The sequence below is a fragment of the Aulostomus chinensis genome, chromosome 10, assembly GCF_037954235.1.
Source record: "Aulostomus chinensis isolate RoL2024-O1b breed Wild chromosome 10, RoL_Achi_v1.0, whole genome shotgun sequence".
Taxonomy (NCBI): domain Eukaryota; kingdom Metazoa; phylum Chordata; class Actinopteri; order Syngnathiformes; family Aulostomidae; genus Aulostomus; species Aulostomus chinensis.
Genome location: NC_141329.1, coordinates 7,203,557 through 7,226,687, shown reverse-complemented (window position 1 = coordinate 7,226,687; position 23,131 = coordinate 7,203,557). Strand labels below are relative to the sequence as shown.

General features: G+C 42.8%; 1 protein-coding gene across 1 annotated transcript in view; it reads left to right on the top strand.

Annotated features, from left to right (window-relative positions):
- The window catches only part of limk1a (LIM domain kinase 1a), a 39,789-nt gene extending 23,699 nt beyond the window's left edge, over positions 1 to 16,090 (top strand). Inside the window, exons 4-16 of the mRNA XM_086215833.1 lie at positions 7,148 to 7,257; positions 8,981 to 9,205; positions 9,408 to 9,513; positions 9,944 to 10,155; positions 10,267 to 10,453; positions 10,713 to 10,799; positions 12,760 to 12,891; positions 13,055 to 13,114; positions 13,504 to 13,569; positions 13,775 to 13,943; positions 14,054 to 14,109; positions 15,291 to 15,448; positions 15,790 to 16,090. Coding sequence (XP_086071959.1) covers positions 7,148 to 7,257; positions 8,981 to 9,205; positions 9,408 to 9,513; positions 9,944 to 10,155; positions 10,267 to 10,453; positions 10,713 to 10,799; positions 12,760 to 12,891; positions 13,055 to 13,114; positions 13,504 to 13,569; positions 13,775 to 13,943; positions 14,054 to 14,109; positions 15,291 to 15,448; positions 15,790 to 15,958 — 1,737 coding nt within the window. The 3' untranslated portion in view covers positions 15,959 to 16,090. The remainder of the gene's footprint in view (positions 1 to 7,147; positions 7,258 to 8,980; positions 9,206 to 9,407; positions 9,514 to 9,943; positions 10,156 to 10,266; positions 10,454 to 10,712; positions 10,800 to 12,759; positions 12,892 to 13,054; positions 13,115 to 13,503; positions 13,570 to 13,774; positions 13,944 to 14,053; positions 14,110 to 15,290; positions 15,449 to 15,789) is intronic.
- The last annotated feature ends 7,041 nt before the right edge of the window (positions 16,091 to 23,131 follow it).

The following is a 23,131-nucleotide window of genomic DNA, read 5'->3' as shown; positions in this document are numbered from 1 at the left end:
GAGGGGTCGACACTCGAGCAGAATGAGACAACAAGGACAAGCAAGACCCTGAGCTGGCGTGGGAGTGACGCAGGGAAGAGAGATTGAAGGAGGCAGGAGAGAAAAGGGAGAGATATTGATAATGAGCTCACATGACAGCATCACATGTCCGGATGTTTGCTCAGTGATTCCTGATGGTGGCCTGTTCCTCTAACATGCTAATGTTAACACCCCGGTCACAAGTTTGTTTGTTTTTTTTTTACTGATGAAATTAGACATGTTGGATGTTTTGAAGGAGTGAAATGCAGCTAGTTTTAATCTGATTTTCATTGTGTGAGAACAAGAACACAAGAGAACCGCGGGTGTACCAGACAGTTAAGAAAAACAGTGTCCTGTTAAACACAAGAAACATATTTTAGAACAGGTTTATTTTTAATCTCAGCGGTGCATGATAATATTGGCCCCAGATATTGGTCATCTTTCATGTATCAGTCTGATCATCATGTTTAAGTCAGTGGTAAATGTATAATTTATGGGTTTTTCCCAAATGTTTGAAAAGAAAGCAAAGATTATAAACTTATTTGTATAAAGATAATAATGACATTGGTAAGCCGAGACTATCGTCCAAATCAGTTGTGGAATATCAGATATTTCCCCGAAACAATCCAGTATCCCTTTGTTCCTGGTACATATTATTGCTGGACAATATGAGATGAAACAAATCAACTTGGTTTCTCAGTACTCCAATTTATACTCCTTTCTGATATTTTAGCTCTTGATTGCAAAAGTAAATAATTGATTATGGACAAGAAAAAGATATTTTCTTGTATCAGGACATTTAAGATGAACAGAATAAAAACTTTCTCTTGAAAATTTGCCAGAAATAATCCTTGGATAGCTTTGTTTACCTTCAGCATGTAAATAACATGACATTATTCTTACTATTAGTAGTGGTTCTAGTAGTAGTGGTAGAAATGATACATAATTCGACTAGTTTTCAGTGTTTACGAAGTGGGTTTTTTTTTTTCTCAGGAATGAGGGCAGCATGGGAAAAGAGGAATTTACTGAAGACATCAGTGGGGGTGGGAGGTTGCCGGCGCGTGTGCAATAGTGGGAGGGGCCAAGCAGGAAACGATGAGGTCATAGCAAGAGTTAGAGTAGGAGGAAGACAGGCAGGCAGGGAGGGAGAGGGAGGTGTGAGATGAGCTCAGCTGCAAAGGCGTGGGCTGCTCTCTTGCTCGCTCTCTCTCTCTCTCCTCCCTCTGCCGGCTTGACCGCTGCCAGTGTTTTGTTGTGACAGTGGGGGAATCGCCTGTCTCATTAGAATGAACTAGAACAGTGCAGAGAGACGCCGGCTCTCGCTGACATGGTGGGAGACTTGTTTTTCTGGAGCTTTTGCTGTCTGAGGTTGTGGAAAAGAGATAAGAAGGTGAGTGTTCGCTGCTGCTGCTGCTGCTATAGGTCACTGGGTGAAATGTGTGTGTGTGCGTGTGTACGTGCGTATACAGTCATGAGCCGGTGAGGAGGAAGAGAAGCGCTTCTGGTTAGGATGGTTTGCCAGCTGCTGCATGGACTCTTCCCATCATTAATCCCTTTTAAATTTCAAGCATGATACTGTACTCTGCTGGGTTTTTGTGTGTCATCTGAATCTGGGTCAGTGTCTTGCTTTGTAATTCCAGATCTCTCCTCTCTTCTGCGAGGCGCTCCAGCATGTTCCTCTCCTCATGTCATAAAAAACTGATGAGCCATGGCACGCGGGCTATTTTTAGAGGATTCGTGCATAGATTAAAGTCTGTGAATGCAGTTTTCATGACTAATACACGTGTGATGATTTTATTACACCAATGTAAAGAACTTCCTCATTTCATCAGAGTGGATGTAGACATGCAGCGAGAAGGGAAGCGCTTGAACACATTCTGAAGCTGCTTGTACTGTGGTTCTCTGCTGTCAGTGGCAGAAGGGGGTTTTCACTCAGACCATCAATGTGGCCTACTGTCCGCTCTCCCTAATTATATTTGTGTGAATGAGGTCCTCTGTAGTCTATGATGGGGATCACTTTTATTTCCTCTCCAAAGGCCTCCATCGCTGTGGCGTAGCACATCTTGATCACATTTTGTGTTTTTAAACTGTTGGATCCAGTCGTAGCTCTCTATGGGGAGGATCAGTTACCGAATGCAGGTTTTGTTTTTACTAAACACTAGCATGAGATCATCTTGAGTGTCAAACCATGCGTTGATTCTGTGAGCTCGGTCACATATGGACTTTGTTTTAGAGTTTAGCCAGTTGAAGGCAGCCCATAGTCAATCTCATCACGTCAAGCGTGAGGTTAAGCAGAGCCAGACCTGCTATCGCTCAGTGAGACCATTCAGAAGCACCTTGATATGAGATCATTGTTCCACATTTAGCCAGAGCTGAGTGAAGTCAGAGGGTCCTCAGGGTGTTTATGAGAGACTTGAAGAGATGAAGAATGCTGGAAGCAGTCATGATGAGGTCCACATGCACTCACACACATATGAACTCTCTTTTATACAGAGTGCATTTAGTAACAAATCACAGCAATGTGTGTTTAACAAGCGCTTCTACTTGGCGTAAATTTTATTAGCTTTTAATAGAAGACAGTTTAAATGAATAAAACAGGTTCAACCCTGGTTGTGCGCTCTTGGATGGACGAGTGTGTCGGCGCGAATCCCAGAAGCGATGGATGTCTGTTAAAAAAAAAAAAGTTTATATATATATATGTGTGTGTGTGTGTGTGTGTGTATAGATAATAATATATAAAAATCTGAATACACAGACGAGAAAGCGGTCAGAGAGCAAATGCCTCCGCCAAGGAGTGAGATAATTAATAGTGACTGTATGTCCTGCCAATGAACTCGAGGAGACTTCAGAAACCTCTTACAAAGTGATCACTTGTTCCTTGTAAAATCATCCGCCTTTCAAATTTCAGCAAAGTCCATTTATTAGTTTATGAAATATCCTGCTAGCAAAAGAACACATCCTCCTTAGTTGAGGCAATGACAGGTACTTTTATAACAGTAAGAATTTAAAACCTGAATATCGGAAAGGTGTGGTTACCTGTGATATGGAGATGCAATCAGGTTATGATCGTAGGCTCCACAATCGTCACGTTTCCTTTTAGAATCTATTGTGAGTTTTAACCACATTTTCTAGATTCTCTGCAAAAATGCATTTCCTTCAAGTACTGTTGTAGAATATTAACAATGATTACTCCAGAATTGGATTGATAGTCTATTATCGAGGCATTTTGATCAGCAATGCATCTCAATTTCGGCATTGTATGTTTGCGTCTTTAATTTGGTTTTCTATTTTAATGTAGCTCTTAGCATTGAAGCACCCAGGCCCCATAAAGCGTCAACATTTCTTGAATTCTATAAGGAATCCGTCAGATATTGAAATGAGCACCAACAGTGTATCCACATATATTTCAGTATTAGAAGAACTATAGCCCAGCGACGCACTGGCAACCCATCCAGGGTGAACCCTGCCTCTTACCCAATGTCAACTGGGATAGGCTCCACCCTCTGTGACCCTTAATCGATAAGTGGTATAGAAAATTGATGGATGCAAGCATTTAAGACTTTGATGCTGTTTTTTTTAAGCAGTTGTCACTTGTGGCCCTCCATGTATTTCAATACATATCCAAACATTTGGTCTCATCTGCAACTAATGACTGTGCCACGGAGGTGATCACTCAGGAAATGGCTACATGGGTGACTGATGGCCCGAAGGAGCTGTCAAGGGACCCTGACTAACTAACAACATGTTTCTTAGATTTTTTAGCGTTGCCAAAAACATCAGACCGTCGTAAGTTCCTCCGATCGACTAGGAAATGTGTTTTCAGTCGACAGCCAACGTGAGGTCAAAACTATAAATCATTTAAAAACAAATAAACCTCAAGACAGGCTGAGTCTGGGGTTGCACTGGCAACTGCAGCCTGTCCTTGCTGACCTGAGTGTCAAAGGGAATCAATCAGAGTGCTTGAATATTTAACCTCACCAATCAGTGATATCAATTATTTAGTGCAGTGTCTTACTGATTTTTCCCATTAGCGTTTCATTTTTCATAAGTGAAAGTCCCACCTATATTACCTGTATCATAATACTACGGTATTACCATTCTGTGCTGTAATTAATTGTGTGTACAAAATTTTACAGTGCGTCTTGTGTTTCCAGAGGAAATATGCACATTAACACCATAAGTCATCAGATCACAGGAGTTCAAAACTGCAGAGCAGTAGATTTAATGTTTGAAATATTTTACCTCTACTCAGAATGACCTGGTTTCTCCTGGACCTGTAAACTCCCCTCCCCTGGAGAGACTTGCGCACGATTTTTTTTTCTTTTTTCTTGATGTCACTCAAAGGAGCCTCGGGTCTGAGTGACCGATTCATACACACTCATGAGCATGACGAGTGAATGTAGAATGAACTGAATAAAGAGGCTCGAAGACACACTCATTTCCAGTGTTGAGAGAAGGTAAAGTGTAGGGCTAGTGGTGCGTAAATACATGAGGTGTTTGTTGAATCTGTCCTTTGAAACCTGCTGGTCAAGTAGGCATGTGGTTGGATCCCAAGAGGTGAAAGTAGAACTAAACAAAGCTTTGTTCTTGCTGTATTTCTCCTAAATCTCACTATCCAGGCCAGGCTAGCGTACTAACACTTCAGGGTGGATGCACTCCCTAAATGTGAGGGCAGCAGCTGTCGCCTGTCAGATGGCTGCCGCGGTGCAGAGCCACACACCCTTTTTATCTCCGTCCAGCTGTCCTGGCTTCCTGTCCTCCCCATTTGTGGGGCTGCACCTAAGCGACTGTCACACTTACAGACATGCCTGGCCAGGGGCAAAAGTGTCCTTTTGTCTGCGTGTATGTGGATGGAAGAGGGGGGAACACACCCCAGGATTCGATTCCCCCCTCAAAGGGGCTTTCCTTAGATGAGGAATGGCCAAAACATCAGATGAACCTGGAGTACACTACTGAGCACGCGCTCCACAACCTCAGAGAGGTGGGCGTGGGAATGTTTTGCTTATGGCTGTGCAGTCACACTTCTGTATGGTCAAAACTACCTGATAATCCTATACGTGCTACTACATAATCCTCTTGACTCAGTAGAAGCTGTACAGTATGCATACATATGAGAGTAATGTGTGGAGATCAGTGGATGACACATGTGTCAGTCAGCACACATTATCCTAACTGCTGATTCGTGGGATGAGGCGGGGTGTGTCATAGATAACTCCAAAGCTCTTAATCTTATTTTAATCTTTAAACAAGTCTTTAGCCCAAAATTTAACAGTGTACAACAATGGGACTCGCACCACAACATGCAGAGCACCTGGTACACACACAAAGCCAAGAGCAAATCATTGCCTTTGACCATGGACACGCTTGTCCCACAAGTCTGCAGTCTGGTCTCTCTTTTCTACTTTGTCACGTTTACATTCACTAAGTCTCCTGCCGATGTCAGACAGCAATTGTTTATATCTCCTTTTTATGAGGCGGCTTGGAGGATAAATAAAGAGATTAAATTCTTCAATCAGGCCTGCAGCTGCTTTGGTCCCTCGTCCATTACGACCCTGCTCTCTCTCTTTCTCTCTGCCAGCACAAATTGAAGACTCTTCTTAATCTAGTTGAAAGTTCTGTGTCCTCTTAATCTGATACAATATAGTTTTTTCTGTTTAAAAGCAGGAACATGGGCACAAACATTTTTTCAAAAAAAATTCAAATATTGTGAGCGAAGATGTCATCTGAATCCTTTTTTTTTTTGCCACATCCAAGCGGTGGTATTTGGGGATTTAGCTGGAGGGAGTTGTTGTTGTTCAAATGAATTACTTCAGAAGCAGTTAATTAATATGCTTGTACAGTGTCAGCCTCCCTGCAGCCTCGGGGTCTCCGGCATGTGTTTGACTGTTTGTGTGCGATCATGATGTCGGCGCGGGTCTCCCAGGAGGGTGGGGTTGGAGGCATATGGCTGGGGAGGCAGACAAAGATTTTATTGATTCTTTAAACTGCATCTTTCTCAGTTTACCCATTTTTTTTCTCTTTTCAATTTGATTATTTTAGAAGTATTACGAATTTAATTTCGCGTAAGGTTTAACTTTAATCTCACATCTGCTTTATGTCTGCATCCACGTTTGCACATTATGCTCGTTACTGTTTACTATAAGCGAGCCTTTTTATAGATATGATCTGTAGTAGTTTTCAATCGAACTCGATTCTTTGAAGCATCATTTTAAATGGGCCTCTTCAATGAAATTATCTTCAAGTATCTCTTTTATCTTTGACACGATGCAGTAGAATATAATAATTACTTTTTACTCTCTATTTTAATTGCCTTTTTTCAGTACTCTCATGTGATTCCCCTCCTCTGTCTCCATGTACTGAATTAGAATTGCAGATCACTGCAGTTGAAAAGTGCTGTCAGGGGGACACTCCCTCACCAAAAAATTTTTTTTTGCCACTCAAAGCACGCAATAAAACCTCAAGCGTGGGGGGTTGTCACTGATGTGACCTTTGGCGGTAAGTCCCTCATGTTTAACCACTGAAGGTGGCGAGTGGTGGTTCATTTGCATCAGTGGGTGCGAAATAACCTGAAGGAATTAAAAAGAGTCGATGTTAATATGTGAGGGGGTGGCCACTTAATCGATTTCCTGCAAGGACACAGACTTAATGAGGAGCGGTAAAAGTGGGAGGTGTACAGTGTCTTTCCATAGGTAGTGATTTATCTGATCCTATCCTTGTTGGTCTGCAGAGCTGAAATCTCCAGTGGGAGTGTCATCCCAACATCCGCCGGGCAGTTTGATTAATCTGGTCACTGTCTGCTCTGTTTTTGGCAATAACTCAATTCCTTGTCTTGTTTGCAAAACTGCCCTGAGCTGTGGAACAGATCTGGCACCAGCAAACTCAATCTCCCAGCTTGTAATGCTGCATTAGCACCAGTGTCCAGACCTTGCCCTACATCTCAGACCAGTTAATCAAGCCGCATGTTGCTTGCTGAATTCTTGCCTTTAGGGTGTTTTCACTGTAGATTAGATTATAATCCGAAGTACGTGGATTTTTCACTCAGTGCAATGTTGTGTTGGTTGAAAGGTTTTATGGATAAAAGGTAGAATGTTTATTTCTTGTGTGTGTGTGTGTGTTTTTCCTCTTGCAGGTTGCAGGGGAACAAAAGTATCACCCAGAATGCTTCACCTGTCTGAACTGCAGGGCGTTTATTGGTGATGGAGACACATACGCTCTGGTGGAGAGATCCAAACTCTACTGGTGGGTTTGAAACATCATGTTTAAATATGAGAATCATATTAGACTGTCGAGCATCTGGAATGCATGCTATGTTTCCTCTCTCCTCTTAAACCGCACGACATGCTCAGTTTCCCTCTGCTGCTGCGAGCTAAACCCTTCTAATCCAAGCGCACACAAAACGACACCAGGAAGCATCATAGAGTGACAGTATCAAGAATGTCTGCAGCTTATTTGGAACTTCAGAGAATGTTATATTTATTTTACAGCCAAATCTGCAGCACAATGCAAGTTTCCCCCAGTGTTACCAAAGATGTTTGAGCCCGTGATTTGGTTTATTTGTCTCTTTCGGGTGAACGAACAGATGATGCACACTATATACACACACTTTTATGCCATTTTTTTCCTTTGAGCCCATTTGAAAATCTGCATTTGGTGAGAGTAAGCCTTTTTTTAGCTTGATAACAATATTCACCGTTTTTTATGGAACTCATACATTAAATATTCTTATGCACATATTGTTTGGCTTTTTAGCCCTCGATTTATTCTTACAGTCAGGGGGCCTGATGGCATTTGTAATATCTTGCCTCTGACAGCTATTTTGTACCTTTTATAACTGTCAATCAACCAGACTTTAACGTTACCAGAGGAACACAGGAGATATCGGGAGCCAAGAGTTACAAATAGCCATCAGGCTGTACTTCCTGTCTGTGAGACTAAATTGATGTTTAAAAAAACTCAATACACACAAATCCACAGTGTGTAAAAACAAATTTGTAAGTCGAGCATTTCATCAACAAGGTCCAGTGTCTATAACAGTGCATATCTGGATTCAGATCAGCAACAGTGTGAAGATCAGATTGTTTAGCCTGCAGCCAAGCACAGACTCTCCTCACTTGTATTCATGAGAGATCAGATCAGAGTTTTGGGTACAGATATCATCAGCCCATCTGAATGAGTTGCTGTGGTTACGACGTATGTGTGAGTAATTTTGGAGGTGACGCAGAGACATGAGAGCAGCACCAGCAGACAAGCGCCCTGCTGCGTTTTCATCCTCCTGGACTCTAATGTCGTCATGTGGCGCATGTGATGCAAAACGCGCTTTGAAATCTGACTGTAGAACTCTAGTTGGAATCCCATTTTAAACCGCAACCAATCTAATTTGCGAAAATCACATTTAATGTTTCTAAATGCAATCTGGAAACGTGAGTTCAATGTGAATCACGTTGTACGCCACAGAGGTGCACACACAGTGCTGGTTTTGTCCCCTCTGAATAGAAGTGTGTGATGTTATTGACAAGTTGATGTGTTAAAGGCTCAGCTGTCTGATGTGACAAACACAACTTTCCCATTCACCGAAGTACATAAGTGCATTAATGGGAGGGTAATATGATGCTCAGTAGTTTCTGAATCACTTCAAGTATATGAGCCTTTCTCTAATTCTCAGCGTTCTTCTTGTTTGGAGAAAAATAGCTGTTTTTGTAAGTGACTTACGAAACCGATTTTGAGTTATCAGAGGTCAAGTTGGCCATCAAATCCAAACAATGACCTCATAGTGCTTCCCTGAGCTGAAGCAGCATCTGGTCAACAACATGTGATGCCATAAAAATAGTATTAATGAGGACTCAACGTTCTCTGTATTTGCACAGGCGGATTTATATTCTGAAACCTCACAAGGATTCCTCCTTCCTCTACTTCCTTCCTTTCCTCATCATCAATCTCTTCTCTTTCTCCTCTCCTTCTCCAGTGGTCACTGTTACTACCAGACCATCGTCACCCCCGTGTCCCTACCGGACTCTCCATGCTCTCGGATCCCTCACACGGTCACGCTGGTGTCAATCCCTGCCTCGGCCGAGGGGAACAACGGACGCAGAGGGAGGGGTTTCTCTGTGGCCATTGACCAGCCGCTCAGTCCGCTTAGCCCCACCAATGGCTACAATGCTGAACAAGAACGCACTGTCAGAGTCTCCCAGTGAGTCTATGTATCCATGTCTTCAAGGCAAATAAAGCACTATGACAGGGAATGATTAAAGGTAGAAGATAAAGATGAAGGACAAGCTGATGGATGCTATTCACAGTCACTGAGTCAAATAGTCAAATGAGCACAGTCTGTATCAGATAGAAGTCCTTTTAAAAAAAAACAAAAAACAAACTCATTGTCCTTCTTCATCCAGGGTGGACGCAGACTGCATCAGCCCAGATGTGAAGAATTCCATTCATGTTGGCGACAGGATCCTGGAAATCAATGGGACGCCAATTCATAACGTTCCCCTGGATGAGGTACACAGCACATAGTCCTCACTACAACTTGAGAAATGATAACTGATTAACGTTTCCCTCTGTGGATGAAAAAGGGAATTTATTTCAGAGCTGTCCCACGTGACACAAACATTATTAATGATTAACATCGTCAAATCTGTCCAGCAGCAGTTTTACAACATAATGAACAAGAGCTGCAAGCCATCTGATGCTTAATTAAAGAGAGCTGACAATAGCTAATGTAATTGGCTAGTTGAAAAAATACTAATTAATTTATGGTGCTTAATATTTACTGTTTATAGACAGGAAAATATTCATACGTCCAGCTGAAGTTAAGCAGCCCTTTTACATTTCAGGCTATGGTTAAAGACTGTCACCAGGAAAAAAAAAGAACATACAAATACAGTCCGTATGCCATGTTTGTTCACCCCCGAACACCCTCGAACTCTAGATTGACCTGCTGATCCAGGAGACGAGCCGGCTGCTCCAGCTCACTATCGAACACGACCCTCACAGTCAGGGGTATGAAGGGGGCTCCTCAGAGGCTGAAGAACAGGTGGATGGCCCCCTGTCCACCCCTCTATCAGAGGGTCCCAGCCCCATCCTGCCCATCACCCAGCCTCCAAACCCAGACATCAGCAATCTAAGATCCCGCATCATCACGTAAGAAATTTACAGAACTGGCATTACTTAGTTTTGTGTTACGCTTAATCAGACATCATCGTGGTGCTTATTGTCTCCTCACCGTGACTGTCCTCCTCCCCCCCCCTCCAGGCGGAGCTACAGCATTGATAAGTCACCATGCTCCAGCAATGCAGCGTCGCCCATCTCACAGAGGAAGGACATTAATCGCTCTGAGTCGCTTCGTGTCGTCTCAAACCGGACACACCGCATCTTCCGGCCATCTGACCTCATCCATGGAGAAGTGCTGGGGAAGGGATGCTTCGGACAGGCCATTAAGGTATATTTGTGGGCAAAGCCACCGCCAGTGTATGTTCATATCTTACCATGCCTTGTTGTCATACTCAACACGTCCAGCAGATGGCAACATCGAGTCATGTAGATGGATATTAATGGTCCAACACTTACTGGACTTTTCATCTGGTCTCTTCTCCCATGCTGACATATATCAGGTGTAATGAAAATGTCACAGACTTAATAGTCAACCCTGCGCCACAACGATGGATGTCAGCTTGATTTGTTGTATCATTCCATCTCAGGTGACCCACAAGGAGACAGGGGAGGTGATGGTGATGAAAGAGTTGATTCGCTTTGATGACGAGACACAAAGAACATTCCTTAAAGAGGTGAGTGTTTGTAAATGATCCCAATTCATCCATTATCTAGATGTTATATATTAATCTGACCCTAAGCAGACAGTAAAGAGAGATCTAATAGAGGGGTGTATTAAACAATGATTGTGAGAAAATGGGAAGAAAGAAGGGGTTTGGTCATTAGAACCTATGGCTAAGAATACACTTCTATCTTTACCAAAGTTAAATTTGCAAAGGTGAGAGGTAGATGGAATTCCCCGGGGTTGAGTAGTGTCAGTAGGTCAAAGCTGAAACCTCTAGGAGACTTTGAGGGGAGGAAGAGGGTTGCGCAAACGTCATTCTGAAAGAGTGACAAATAAAAACCCCAGGATCTTTAAAGAATAGTATCCAGCAACTGATTAACTCAGTGAGCGCGAGCAGAATGAACTTTGATCATTGATATACTGATGTCGGAGCTGTGAATCAAATGGATTTTGACTGTCCGGGGAAGCAAAAATGACAAGCTTAAGTTCAAGAGGGATCAAAGCAGGAGTTCCCAAGAGAAAAAAGTGAGAGCTTAATTTCCTCACACACAAACATGTGTTGGATGTTATGGCTACAGGTTCAAGCCTTTAAATGAGGGTAAGGGGGCTCTGCAGGTTTAGCTCTTGTTTTTGTGTTTGGAGTAAGAAAATGAAAAAGAGCTTTTGATTAAGTCTGTGAGAACAGATTCTTGCTGCTGTTAGCTCTCAAGCTACAGTTAGCTCCACTCATCTGTTCCAATCATGTTATCTGTCAAACGTTGCACTGTAGCATTTGAATATCAGTGGAATATTCTATAAGAAGGGCACCTCAAAAGATATATTCTGTCCATGTAAGCACAGCCAATGAAAAGCTGTGTTGTCCCTCCTTTGTCCACACAGAGAAATGATCAGGAATCACTAAACCAGAATGATACGCTGAATCTTGAACAAGCTGAAGAGGATTCACGGCTGTGGAAGTCAAAGACCACAGACTAGCAGCTTCCCTGGCGCAGTGTAGAGCACAAGTGGATGAAGTAGATTTCCAGTTTGAATAAATCAAAGATAAATGAAAACATACCAAATTATCCTTGAAGTAGGAAAAATGGGGTATTGATCGTTCTCTCTGTCAGCATTGATGAATGACTGGAACTTTTTCCTTCCACGCCGTGTGTTGTTTCATCTCATTCAAGTAATGTGAAACAATAGGAGAGAGTGACTCATCGCGGTGATGCCATCATGGTCTATCGAGTTTTAAAGGACCCCCGAGCTCTTTATTTTTTGTGTCGCACACCTCCAGCTGGTTGATGTCGGTATTATAGACTCCCAGTTATCAGCCTTCTAATTGAGACATTTGAGGCTCTGGAAAAGCCTTTCAGTGGGGTTTTGTGTGTATGTATATGTCAAGTTGAATTTAGTCTTTGCTTTGTAACTCATGTGGAGGGAGTAAACGGGGTCATAAAACATCCACACAATGAGAGGGTTTATTACTCCTCCTGGCTGTTGGTGTGTAGGTGGCCAAATGTCACATTACACGTGTCTGTGGTTAAATGGCCCCACAGCCTTTCCAGTCAATCTAGATGATATATGGCATCATAAAATATTTTATTTCAGTCTATTTATATATATTTAATAAACACGAGGAGAAAGAATGTGAGCTATGATGTTAGCTTTACTGGCGTTATTTATATTTGATTCAAATCCATTAAAAACTAAATCAGAACAGACCTTTTCCACTGACAGGAAATACGTTCCATGCCAATTTGTGAACCTTATTTTTTTGACTCTAGGGAGAGATGCAACACATGAGAAGTAGAGAGTCGCTCTTTCACATTTTCTCACACTGAAGTGGCTCCAAAATGAGGGATATTGTTCCAGAAATACACACTAGGGACCGAACTTATCCGTGCAACAGTGTGTCCCATCCTAGAAACCGTAGTGCCAAGGCTGAGTTCTATGGGGATGTGTAAAAATATCTGATGTGTTTTCTTCAGGTGAAGGTCATGCGTTGCCTGGATCACCCCAATGTGCTTAAGTTCATCGGGGTCCTCTACAAAGACAAAAGACTCAACTTCATTGCTGAGTACATAAAAGGAGGCACCTTGAGGGAAATCATCAAGAAAATGGTGAGTGTAGTGTGCGTCTGCATGCATGTTCAGAGCTCAAACCTCATGGAGTTAAGTTAGTTAATTCAGAAACTGTTTGCTCTCTGGTGGAATCTGTTATTTTCCAGTGTAAAACAAAAAAAAAAGGTACAATGGTGACATTTTACTGGTTTTTCCTTCACAGGATAGCAACTATCCTTGGAACCAGCGGGTCAGTTTTGGAAAGGACATAGCGGCTGGGATGGTGAGTGCAAAGACAGAGATGTGATGTGATTGAACTATTCACGAGCAGTTTCACCGCCATAAGCTCGCCAGCCAGTGACATGCTGTCTCCCTCTAGTGGTCATGCTGAGGAGCTGCAACGTTTTGGTTTCAAACGTGCACAGCTGTCTCCATCCCCCCCTTAAGGAAATAAGAGCATGAATTCCTTTAGGATTAGACCATGTTTTCTCTTGATATAGGCACAATGGTGAATGTCTTGCGTGTCTGCGTTACTGTTATTACAACACTGCTGACTTGACATGAAACAAGGCACAATTGTTCTTCTTGTCTCGGGCTTTAGATTATCAATTAAACCTCCTCTTTTTTTCCTGCTTGTTTTTATTGCTCTGTGCCTTCCTGTCTGTCATCCAGTCCTATCTGCATTCCATGAACATAATCCACCGAGACCTGAACTCTCACAACTGTCTCGTCCGAGAGGTAAGATCTGCCGCTTGTGTGTGGTCCTGAACGTAAAGTAACACTTGTCAGTTACATCTTAATATCAAACAAAGAGCTTCTTAACAGCAACAAATCAACACCAAAGGTCTATAAAGCTGAATCTCAAGCAGCTGTAAGAAGATTAAAACATTCTCACTCTCTCTAGTAATAAGTCTGTAAACAATGACCTGTTGTTTCCGTCTAGAACAACACGGTGGTGGTGGCAGACTTCGGGCTGGCTCGGCTCATGGTTGACGACAAACACGAGGAGAAGTTGTCGCAGGGTAAACTACCAGGTCTGAAGAAACCTGACCGTAGGAAGAGGTACACCGTGGTGGGAAACCCCTACTGGATGGCTCCCGAAATGATTCATGGTACAAATGCACATTTGTTGGATATGTGTGGATATATTTCTCACAATATTTCACTATAACATGTATGCCAAAATAAACAGCGGCCTAATTTAGTTCTTTCCCGTTCCCAGGGAAGAGTTACGATGAGAAAGTAGACATCTTCTCCTTTGGTATCATGCTTTGTGAGGTGAGTGGCCCTCCACTATTTGTAGTCATAAAAAAGACTAATTGAGATGTTACTCTGTCATTAGTTCAGGACAAAATGTTAACTTTGGGTAAATGTACCTGCAGTTGTAAAAGCTACTACCCTCAGTTGTAAAAGCTACTCCCCCTTATCATTTAATTGCCCTCAAAGCCCTCGAGATCGAAATGTATTGTTATATTGCAACGCTCCGACTTTTTCCCGTTGTTTTTCCTGTCTCAAGTTTTTACAGTTAAGTTCTTATTAAGTCTGAGTTTTAGTTTTTCAGTGTACTACAATCTACATCTACTCTTTTATTGATAACGTTTTTAAAAAATGAGGGGGAAAAAAGTAAAAATATGCTTTTTACACATAGGATATGCTATGGAAGCCTATTTCTGTGAGTAGAAAAAAAATAAAGATAAGGCTTTCGTGATCCAAAAAAAAATAAATTAAAGTAGATTGTCAAAATTTTGAATAAAAAAGGTGAAAATCACAAAAAGAGCTATAAATTCAAAATTAAGCCTGAATTTAAGACATTTTCTCATATGAGTTTTATCTTGTGATTTTTTTCATGTGTATCTCATATTTATTAAAAAGCATTCGAATACTGTTATTATCAATGCTACATTGTATTTTTCTAAGGTTTTGCTCACAGAAATGGGCTCCAATAACATTCTGACTTGTCACGGTAGGAAAATCACAGATACCAGTAAAAATAACAGCGGCTCACATTTTCCAGTCAAGCTCAACAGTGCGAGCCAGCATGCCCAGTGCCTGGACTTTTCAAAACAAGCAACTCAACAAAATATACGCTATAATTTTTTTTCCTTTTTGACACCCCACTATGTCATTCCCTGTCTATAATACTGTATAACCACTCCAAATTGCCACATTTTTTTGAGTGGTCTTCCAAAGCTCCAAGAGGGAAAAGATATTTAGTTTCCAGCTAATGATCCAAAGTGTTGCAGGCTGGTCACACACCATCTGCATAATTTGAACTCCAACATTGTGGTCCAGCTGCAGAGAAGCTGAAGAGTGTGACTTCACTGGATGGACAGAGGATGGAGAGGGGATTAGGTGGTCAGGCAGTTGTGGTCAGCAGGGAACAGACCGGTAGGGGGCTTGAATGCTTCTGTGCTGCCAATGAGAGGTGTCTAACACCACAATTTTCTTGCTCTCCTCAGATCATAGGCAGGGTCAATGCAGACCCTGACTACCTCCCCCGGGCGGTGGACTTTGGACTGAACGTGTCTGGCTTCCTGGAGCACTACTGTCCCCCCGATTGCCCTCCTGCCTTCTTCCCCATAGCTGCTGTGTGCTGTGACCTTGATGCAGACAAACGGTCAGACATCAACATTCTCAAATGGAAATGTTAGCTAAAGGAAATATCAACCCAAAATGAAACACATTTCTGATCCCTCTCGAATGGTGGGGTAGCTCAGCCTATGTCTATTGCTCAATGGCGCTGGATGGAGACAGTTAAGCCTCCAAAAACTTCACTTTTAATCAACTGTCAGTTAAATTTACGCTGTTGATTTTGATACCATCCATTGAGTTGTGTTAACTGGTTCACAAATAACCTTGAAAATACCAGGGTTTTATTTTGTTTATGAGTCCACTTTTTATTTGATATGCCCCAAAAAACAAATCTGAAAATGACCTACCTGTTCCTTTAATCCATAGCCCTTCTTTCTCCAAACTGGAAGAATGGCTGGAAAACCTCAAGATGCACTTGGACATTGGTCTTCCCCTTGTTTCTGAAGTGGAGCAGCTGCGCAAGGCCTTCTGGGAGAAACACAGCGCCACACACTCAGAGAACGGCCTGCACGTACACCCCGAACAGCCGGAGTAAGGCTACCCAGGAGGAGTGGGATGTCAGGAGATACCCCACCAAGGGTATTGGAAAACATTCAGTGTTGGTCAGCTGTCACAAACGACCCACGGCCTCGTGCAGTGCAGTGGCTGGTGATGCTTTTTGTCTGAGGAGGAGTCATGTAAATACCCCTCCGGGTCCCAAGCAGTGGGCGTAGGCTGGCTCAGGCTTAACTAGTAGACTCAGGGGGAAAACGTGGATCTGAAAAGCCACCTGTGCAAGACACACACACATTCAAATCAAGAGACTACCATAGTTTGATTCTGCTGCACCCGAAGCTAACGTGGAGCATGTATGCAATCACAACCAACAATCAGAACAAATCTTGAATCGAGAAAATTTACATTAGGGATTTTTTTTTTAGAAATCAAAACATTCAAGAATACTTACTGTAATGTGTATATTTATATGGATGATGTCCAAAAAACAAGGTATAAAGCCTCCTAAGTTTGGGCCTCTACATTGTACAGGTGTGTTAACAGGTGTTCACGTGTGATAACTTGATTTGAGTTGCTTTTGGTTTGGATATGAAAACTGATCTTCTGAAACATGCAAAGGAGAGAGGCCCATCTTAACACATGACGCTTAAGATCAACTCGCTGTACACTTGCACAAGTCAAGCAGAAACTTCTAGCTTTAAACCGCTTAACTGTAGAGTGCATGAGTGTATATAATGCTGTCAGGTCAAATCCCGCATCAACGTGTCCCTCTGACCTTATTTGGTCTTCCACGACAAGACCTGCTTGTGTCTTTGGCACCGTCCTTCTGCCTCATTGTTGTGTAGCACGGACTTCACTTTGAGGTACACATTTGGTACGTTGTCTCCCAATTTTAAGAGCTGTAGGCATTCATAGTGATGTGATGCATTTTGACTTGTGTACATAGCTGACAACTGTGTAAATGTGTTATATATTGTAAATGTACAGACAATATTTTATATTGGTATGCAGCATCGCCATATTTTTATTGGCTAAACAGTTGAAATTAAGGAGAGTTGAAGTTTGAATGCAGTTAACAACTGAAAGTTTGTTTTCCAACCAGTGGAGCAAATTCAGAGCCTCAAATTATACTCAATACACTCTTTCATCCGAACAAGTCTGCGATTGGTCCTCGGAGTTTTCATGTAGCTGGTGTAAAATGAATCCTACAACTGGATCATCTGGAAATGAACTCATAGGCCCATTCACCTTGCTAAATGATAGATCAACTCTAATATCAGTGATATGAGGGTCAAACAGTCTATGAATTATTCACTATGTTGTGTACAGTCATTCAGGTACCATGTACTGCCTCAGTGTGTCAGTTGTTGTTGTTGATGTTTGTTTACATGTAAATGTCTGTATATATTATAAATAGGTGAGCGTGTGTGCGCATATATATATATATATATATATATATATATATATATATATATATAATCTTGTCTGCGTGCATTGCATAAACTATGGGACTCCTCAGAAAGGATCTCTTCCACTGTCGAATTTCTCTCTTGCACCTTCAATCTTTTTTCTATGATGGAAAGATCTTAATTTCCTGCTGATGTTCTCACGAGCTGCATGATATACTAGCTAGAACACAGCTACTTTAGTCTCTCAGCATTGTGATTTTAAATAAGAAAACAATTTGACTTTAAAGAAAAAAGAAAAAAAGACCAAAAAAAAGGGTCACAAGACAGCCAGGCTGAAAAGGAAATGAGGACAAAAAAAAGATGGCATCTGTTTTCTATATAACCACTGAAATCTTTTTGTATGGATTTGAGTACTTTAATTTGCACTATATTACCAAATGGCTGGTTTACGCCATGTTTTTTTAATTTCTTTTCTTGGGCTACTTGTGATAAGGAAATTTAAACGTCTGTTCAGGTTGATATATGAATGCAAGACACTGATAGAGCCTTTCAACTGTAGAAAATCGGTTCTGGGAAATTCATCCTCTTGATGTCAAACTGGACCATTTGAAGTGTGAAATAATGTAGTTTTATATTTTAAAATGAAAACTGTTGGATCAATTGAAGTCATGATGATAATGATGATGATGATAATGATTACTGTACTTTCATTTTCAAGATTACTGCAAAACTCTCCAGAATTCAAATGTGAGCACATCCAACTGGAATGCTCCAAGGAGTTGCAGTGTCCTGTTTGGTTTGTTTTTTGTTTTTTTTAATCAATTTGTCTTTTTTGTTGTTGTTGCTTCTAAGAGGATGTGATATCTCAGCTCTGCCTGCTGCCTACAGACTGGTCCTTTGTGAATGATGTTCTATGTTGTTTCTGACAGCCTGTTTCCATATTTGACACCCCCCCCCCCCCGAGGCTGCAACCACTGATGCTCTTTCTTACAAAACAGCACTTAAACTGGCCCGTCTCACCTCTCAGCTCTTCATCATACTCTTTTTTGGCTCAGGGCCATAATATTCTGGAGCTTCTTCACAACTCACTCAATTCAGCAGCATAATAGGGAGGAATTATCCAACAGTTGGACTCAAAGAGCATGTGACTTGTCAATATGTCGCTTGATACACGAAATACGCTTCTCTAAAGTGAGCCTCTCCCAGTTGTGTTTGTCCCTGGGCATTCGCTGCACACGTGGACACGTGTGTGTCTCCATCCTTGTCTGAGCCATGTCGAGCATGTTGGATGTGTCTGAGGATGTTCTGACGATCACTGAGAATGTTTCCGCAGCACTTCTTTGCAAAGGATCAATACCTCTGATCAATGCTGTGCCTTTGTTGTAAGCTAGCCTTGCCAACGACTTGAAAACGTGAACTGATTTCCTTTTTTATGTATCATAAGTGCAAGCCTGATTCAAGTGGATTGAAAATCATAACTGATACTACTTGTATGAGATTTCATCTTGTTCTGTATCATATTTATATTTTCCAGATCGTCATCGTCAGTTTTGATATTTTAATATTATAGGGGTTTTTTTTGTCTTATTTAATTTTTTTTACACAAACTGTGAAAACAATTCTGCACTTTAATCCTGAACGTGAACATTTAGACTCTGAGGAGACGACTGTTTTGTTTTGTTTTTCCTTCTGTCACAGCTATAAAATAAACTGTTGCTCCTTAAACAAAGCGCACTCAACCTGTGGTTTTATTTAATGATGATTTTATTGAAAGTTTCGGGGACAAAATCTTATTGTTTGATTTTAAAATGTAAAATTGCAATTATTTTGTACAAAATTGCAATTTGCAATATCATAAACAACAGGGATCACAATTGGTTACGGTCCATTTTTTTCACAGAAAAAAAATTGTGTGGGGGTGGGGGTTGGTTTTCCATCTAAAAATGTCACAGAGCAAAAATACGTAGAGGCTGGACAAAGTTCATACACTCCAGGGGAAAGAGCTTTTATTGTGAAATGACAAAACAAGCCCTCGCTGCTAGTGATTAGCACAATAATCACCTGTGAGTAGCCTGCAGGATTCCGGGGGCTTTCACAAGGATTTAAAGGTATAACTGAGGCTGGTATTTTAAAGTAAATTAGAAGTGAAGAAAATAACTCGTGTCTCTACGGCTGAGCCTAATAAACACAATAAATTAGAGCATTTCTAGTGTTCCAACAAGATCCACTGACCTATTTTCCTCCGTTCTCAATAATAGTGTAATATGCTCGTTAGCGTCGGGCAGGTCATTTTTCCTCTTGCAGGTGCACGTGACCCCTCTCTCCCATCACGTCCACGTGCGATTGTTTTCATTCCGACGCTGCTGCTGCAACAACTGGTGCCTCGTGACGTCACCGGCACGGCAGGAGGCTGGCTCGTCAGTTTGAAGGCGTGCATATGCATACACACACACACACACACACACACGGGTTCGTCGGGTCAAACACTACAGTGTAGTGACAACACTATCATCTCTCCGCTGCTATTCTCAGACTGAGGGTAGAGGAAATACAGAGGGAGATGTAGCAACCGACAGCTGAAACTTTGAGAGATGGAACACTCGTGGAGGCACTTTTATTAATACACCAGGAACTTGACAGTCATAAATCGTCCAGGGTCCTCCCAAGATCTGACCCAGCTCTGGTCTTCAGCAGACTTTGTAACAGAACGCAGTCGCAGGCCACGTCAGCAATGGAGAAGTCCTGCTCTGTTATCCAGTGGTTCTTGCTGAGTGTGTAGCTGAGGGATGTGAGGACTGCAGCTCACTCCTTTATGTTTCCTTCAGCCAGCTGGAACGAAGCGACATCCACCCAGCTGTCCACCAGTTTGGCGAGAATGGGGTCAGCCGGGTAATCATGGAGTAGCTTATGAAGGAAACATGCTGCGTTTCCCTCACCCTCAAGGGTGCACATATTTGGCAGGCTTAAATCCATCTGCAGCCTTGGAACATCTGAACATATGAGGGTGAACCTGAGATGAAATAGCTGCTTGGCACGAGGATCTGGGTGATGAGGCCCAAGACTATTCAGCAGCTTCAGACAGCACCAGCTACCACTGAGGCAGCTGGTGGTGGAGCACCAGCAGGGTCAATGTTGGACAGTAATGTCTACGTGGTTCTGTCCGAAATGTTCCTCCAGCCTGCACAGCATCTCCAGATCAGCATCTGGTGTGGTATCCCTGTTGATGAGGTCCTCCACTACAGCCCTCGTGTCACACATTGTATGCATGATCCTCTCCAGCCAGTCCTCCAAAGCCTGGATGCCTGGATCAGTTGGCCCCACCTGCTAGATGGACGTGGCAGAAGACAGAAACTAAACTGTGAGAGGCTTGATTTCCATGTCTCTGATGTTGTTATGAAGTCCTCTGTTTCAACCTTTACATTTATAAATAAATCAATTCACAATTATTGAGGGCAGGACAACACAAGAACCACAAAAACAAACTAAACAAGAAAATGCAGAACAGGAGGATGGGAGGCCGAGCCGAGGGGCACGGAGACTCAGGACGGCGACCCGGGGGCCGAGTAGAGGGGTGAAGAGAGTCTGGAAGTGGGTGTAGAGGCTGGGCAGGAGAACACAGACAGTCTTGGGGACATCCCAGAGGCCGGGCTGGGGGTTGGCGCCACTTTCAGGACTGGAGACCAGAAGGGGGGCTGACCCCTCACTGATGACCTAGGGGGTGGCAGACAGCACCCTGAAGACTCAAGGGACAGCTGTTCACTGACTGGAGTCCCGGGACAGAGGTAGGCTGGACTACCAGCTGGACACTGAAGATTGAGGGTGGGAACCTGGCCAGATAGGCACAGGAATCAGGAGCCAGGCACTCTACTGACTGGACACAGGAATCAGGAGCCAGGCACTCTACTGACTGGACACTGGGAACAGGAGTGGTACCTGCCAGAACCCTCAATGCCGGAACAGGAGTGGCGCCAGCCAGGACACTCAGTGCCAGAACAGGAGTGGATGAGCTTCTTGGAGGGAGGCTGGGAACCAGAGACTGGTTGCCACCAGGTTGGAGAACGGGAACCACGAGCTCTGACACACCAGAGCTTGGAGAGTACTGAAGATCGGTGTCCTTGCTTCCTATGTCTCCTCTGTGCCCTGACCACTACTGTAGAGCTGGGTGCCCCATCACCTGATGCCAGAGCAGGGGTGGCGCCAGCTGGAATAGGAGTGGCGTCTGAAGGTGGCTGCAGCTGGGCATTGGGGTGGCTAGCAGGCCGGGAGTTTCTGGCTGACCTCGAGGGGCCTAGCGCAGCTTTGTACGCCCGCTGAATTGAGTGAGGTCCCCCCAGGCCAGCTGGGTGCCCGCAAAGTCCGATTAAGATGACTTCTGTCTGGCTGCTGAGTGGGATATTGCAGGCTTTGTCTTCAATGTCTGACTTTGATCATTTTGGGTGTCATTCTTTGAGCTCAGATGTTGCTATGTGGGCTCATGTTTTAGGAAGGAAAATAAGAACAAATATGTGACCTTCCTGTTGTAAGAGTATGAAAACCAACAATATAGACAATCAAGTCTCAATTATTGGCCCCAACTGTTAAAGTTTAACTTAACATTCTGGAATTGGAATGAGAACATTAGAATAAGTCAGTAATCCTTATTTCAGGTCAGTGTGCAAAGGCAGTGATCGATTTATTTCAACATGTAATCTGTAGTCACTTTATCTACATCAGTTTTACTATTTGCCAGCATTACATGAGGCAGGTGGCCATGGAGAGCTGCCCTGAGCAGACATCGCTACCAGTGACTGCTGTGCCTTGCTAGTTAGGTTACATGTACTTGCTCGGAGGAGCTAGCATCTCTGACAACATGCTTCACCACTACAGGCCCATTTGAGCCAGGAGAAAACCTCAGTTTTATTCTGCTGTATAAAAACTGAAACAAGACAAATTTTTGGCAGTGCAACATCTGTCTGGATGAGCTCCTAAACAGCAGAGACTGCTTGCGTGCTGAATCCACTTCCAGTTTTTGTTCACCAGACAGACAGCTCCCACAGTACCTGTTCACAACACCTCCAGGCAGGGCTGCCAAGCCTGTGCCCACATTCCCAAATTTTCCAGTGCAGTTAAACATGTCAGCTGTGGTGCACAAACACTGGAGAGTGTTTAGAACATGCAGCGATCAGTGACGACAGCTTATGTGTGATCACAAACAACAGGGAGTAAGTGAGAGCTGATCACTAAGACGCTTGACATGCATGTGGAGACGCATTGTAAAAGGGGAATAGGTGAAGCTAAATCAATGCATCATGTTTAAAGAACCATGTTGAAATTTGTTGTAAAACTTGTTATGATGTGGTGAATAGAAAGAGCAGCATGTACTGCACTGTAAATTCAATTGATGGGAACATCAGACACAAAAATTATACAATGAAAACCTTTCTTCGCTGTTATTGTCACTCTCAATACTGTAGAGGAAGTTTGTGTGATAAAGGGATTAGTCAGACGCAAGAAACAGGCTGGAGACTCAGAGATGCACAAGGTTCACTGTGAGATGAGGTTGAGTCAGCTTCCCCAAAACATCTTAGTTCCAACCCTCGCAAACAGTCATACTGGTAATGTCAGACAATACCAGTAACACCTAGCTGAATGGAATTGGACACACACTGAACACAGCTATGCGTCAGGATAACGCTGGCGTTGAAGGTGTCAGCTTGACTATGAGTAAGTATTCTAACAACGAATTTACGATTATAAAAGAACCTATGGAAGACGCCTCAGGTTCACTCCCAGCCCAGGGTCAAGGCCCGGGGTCAGATCAGCTC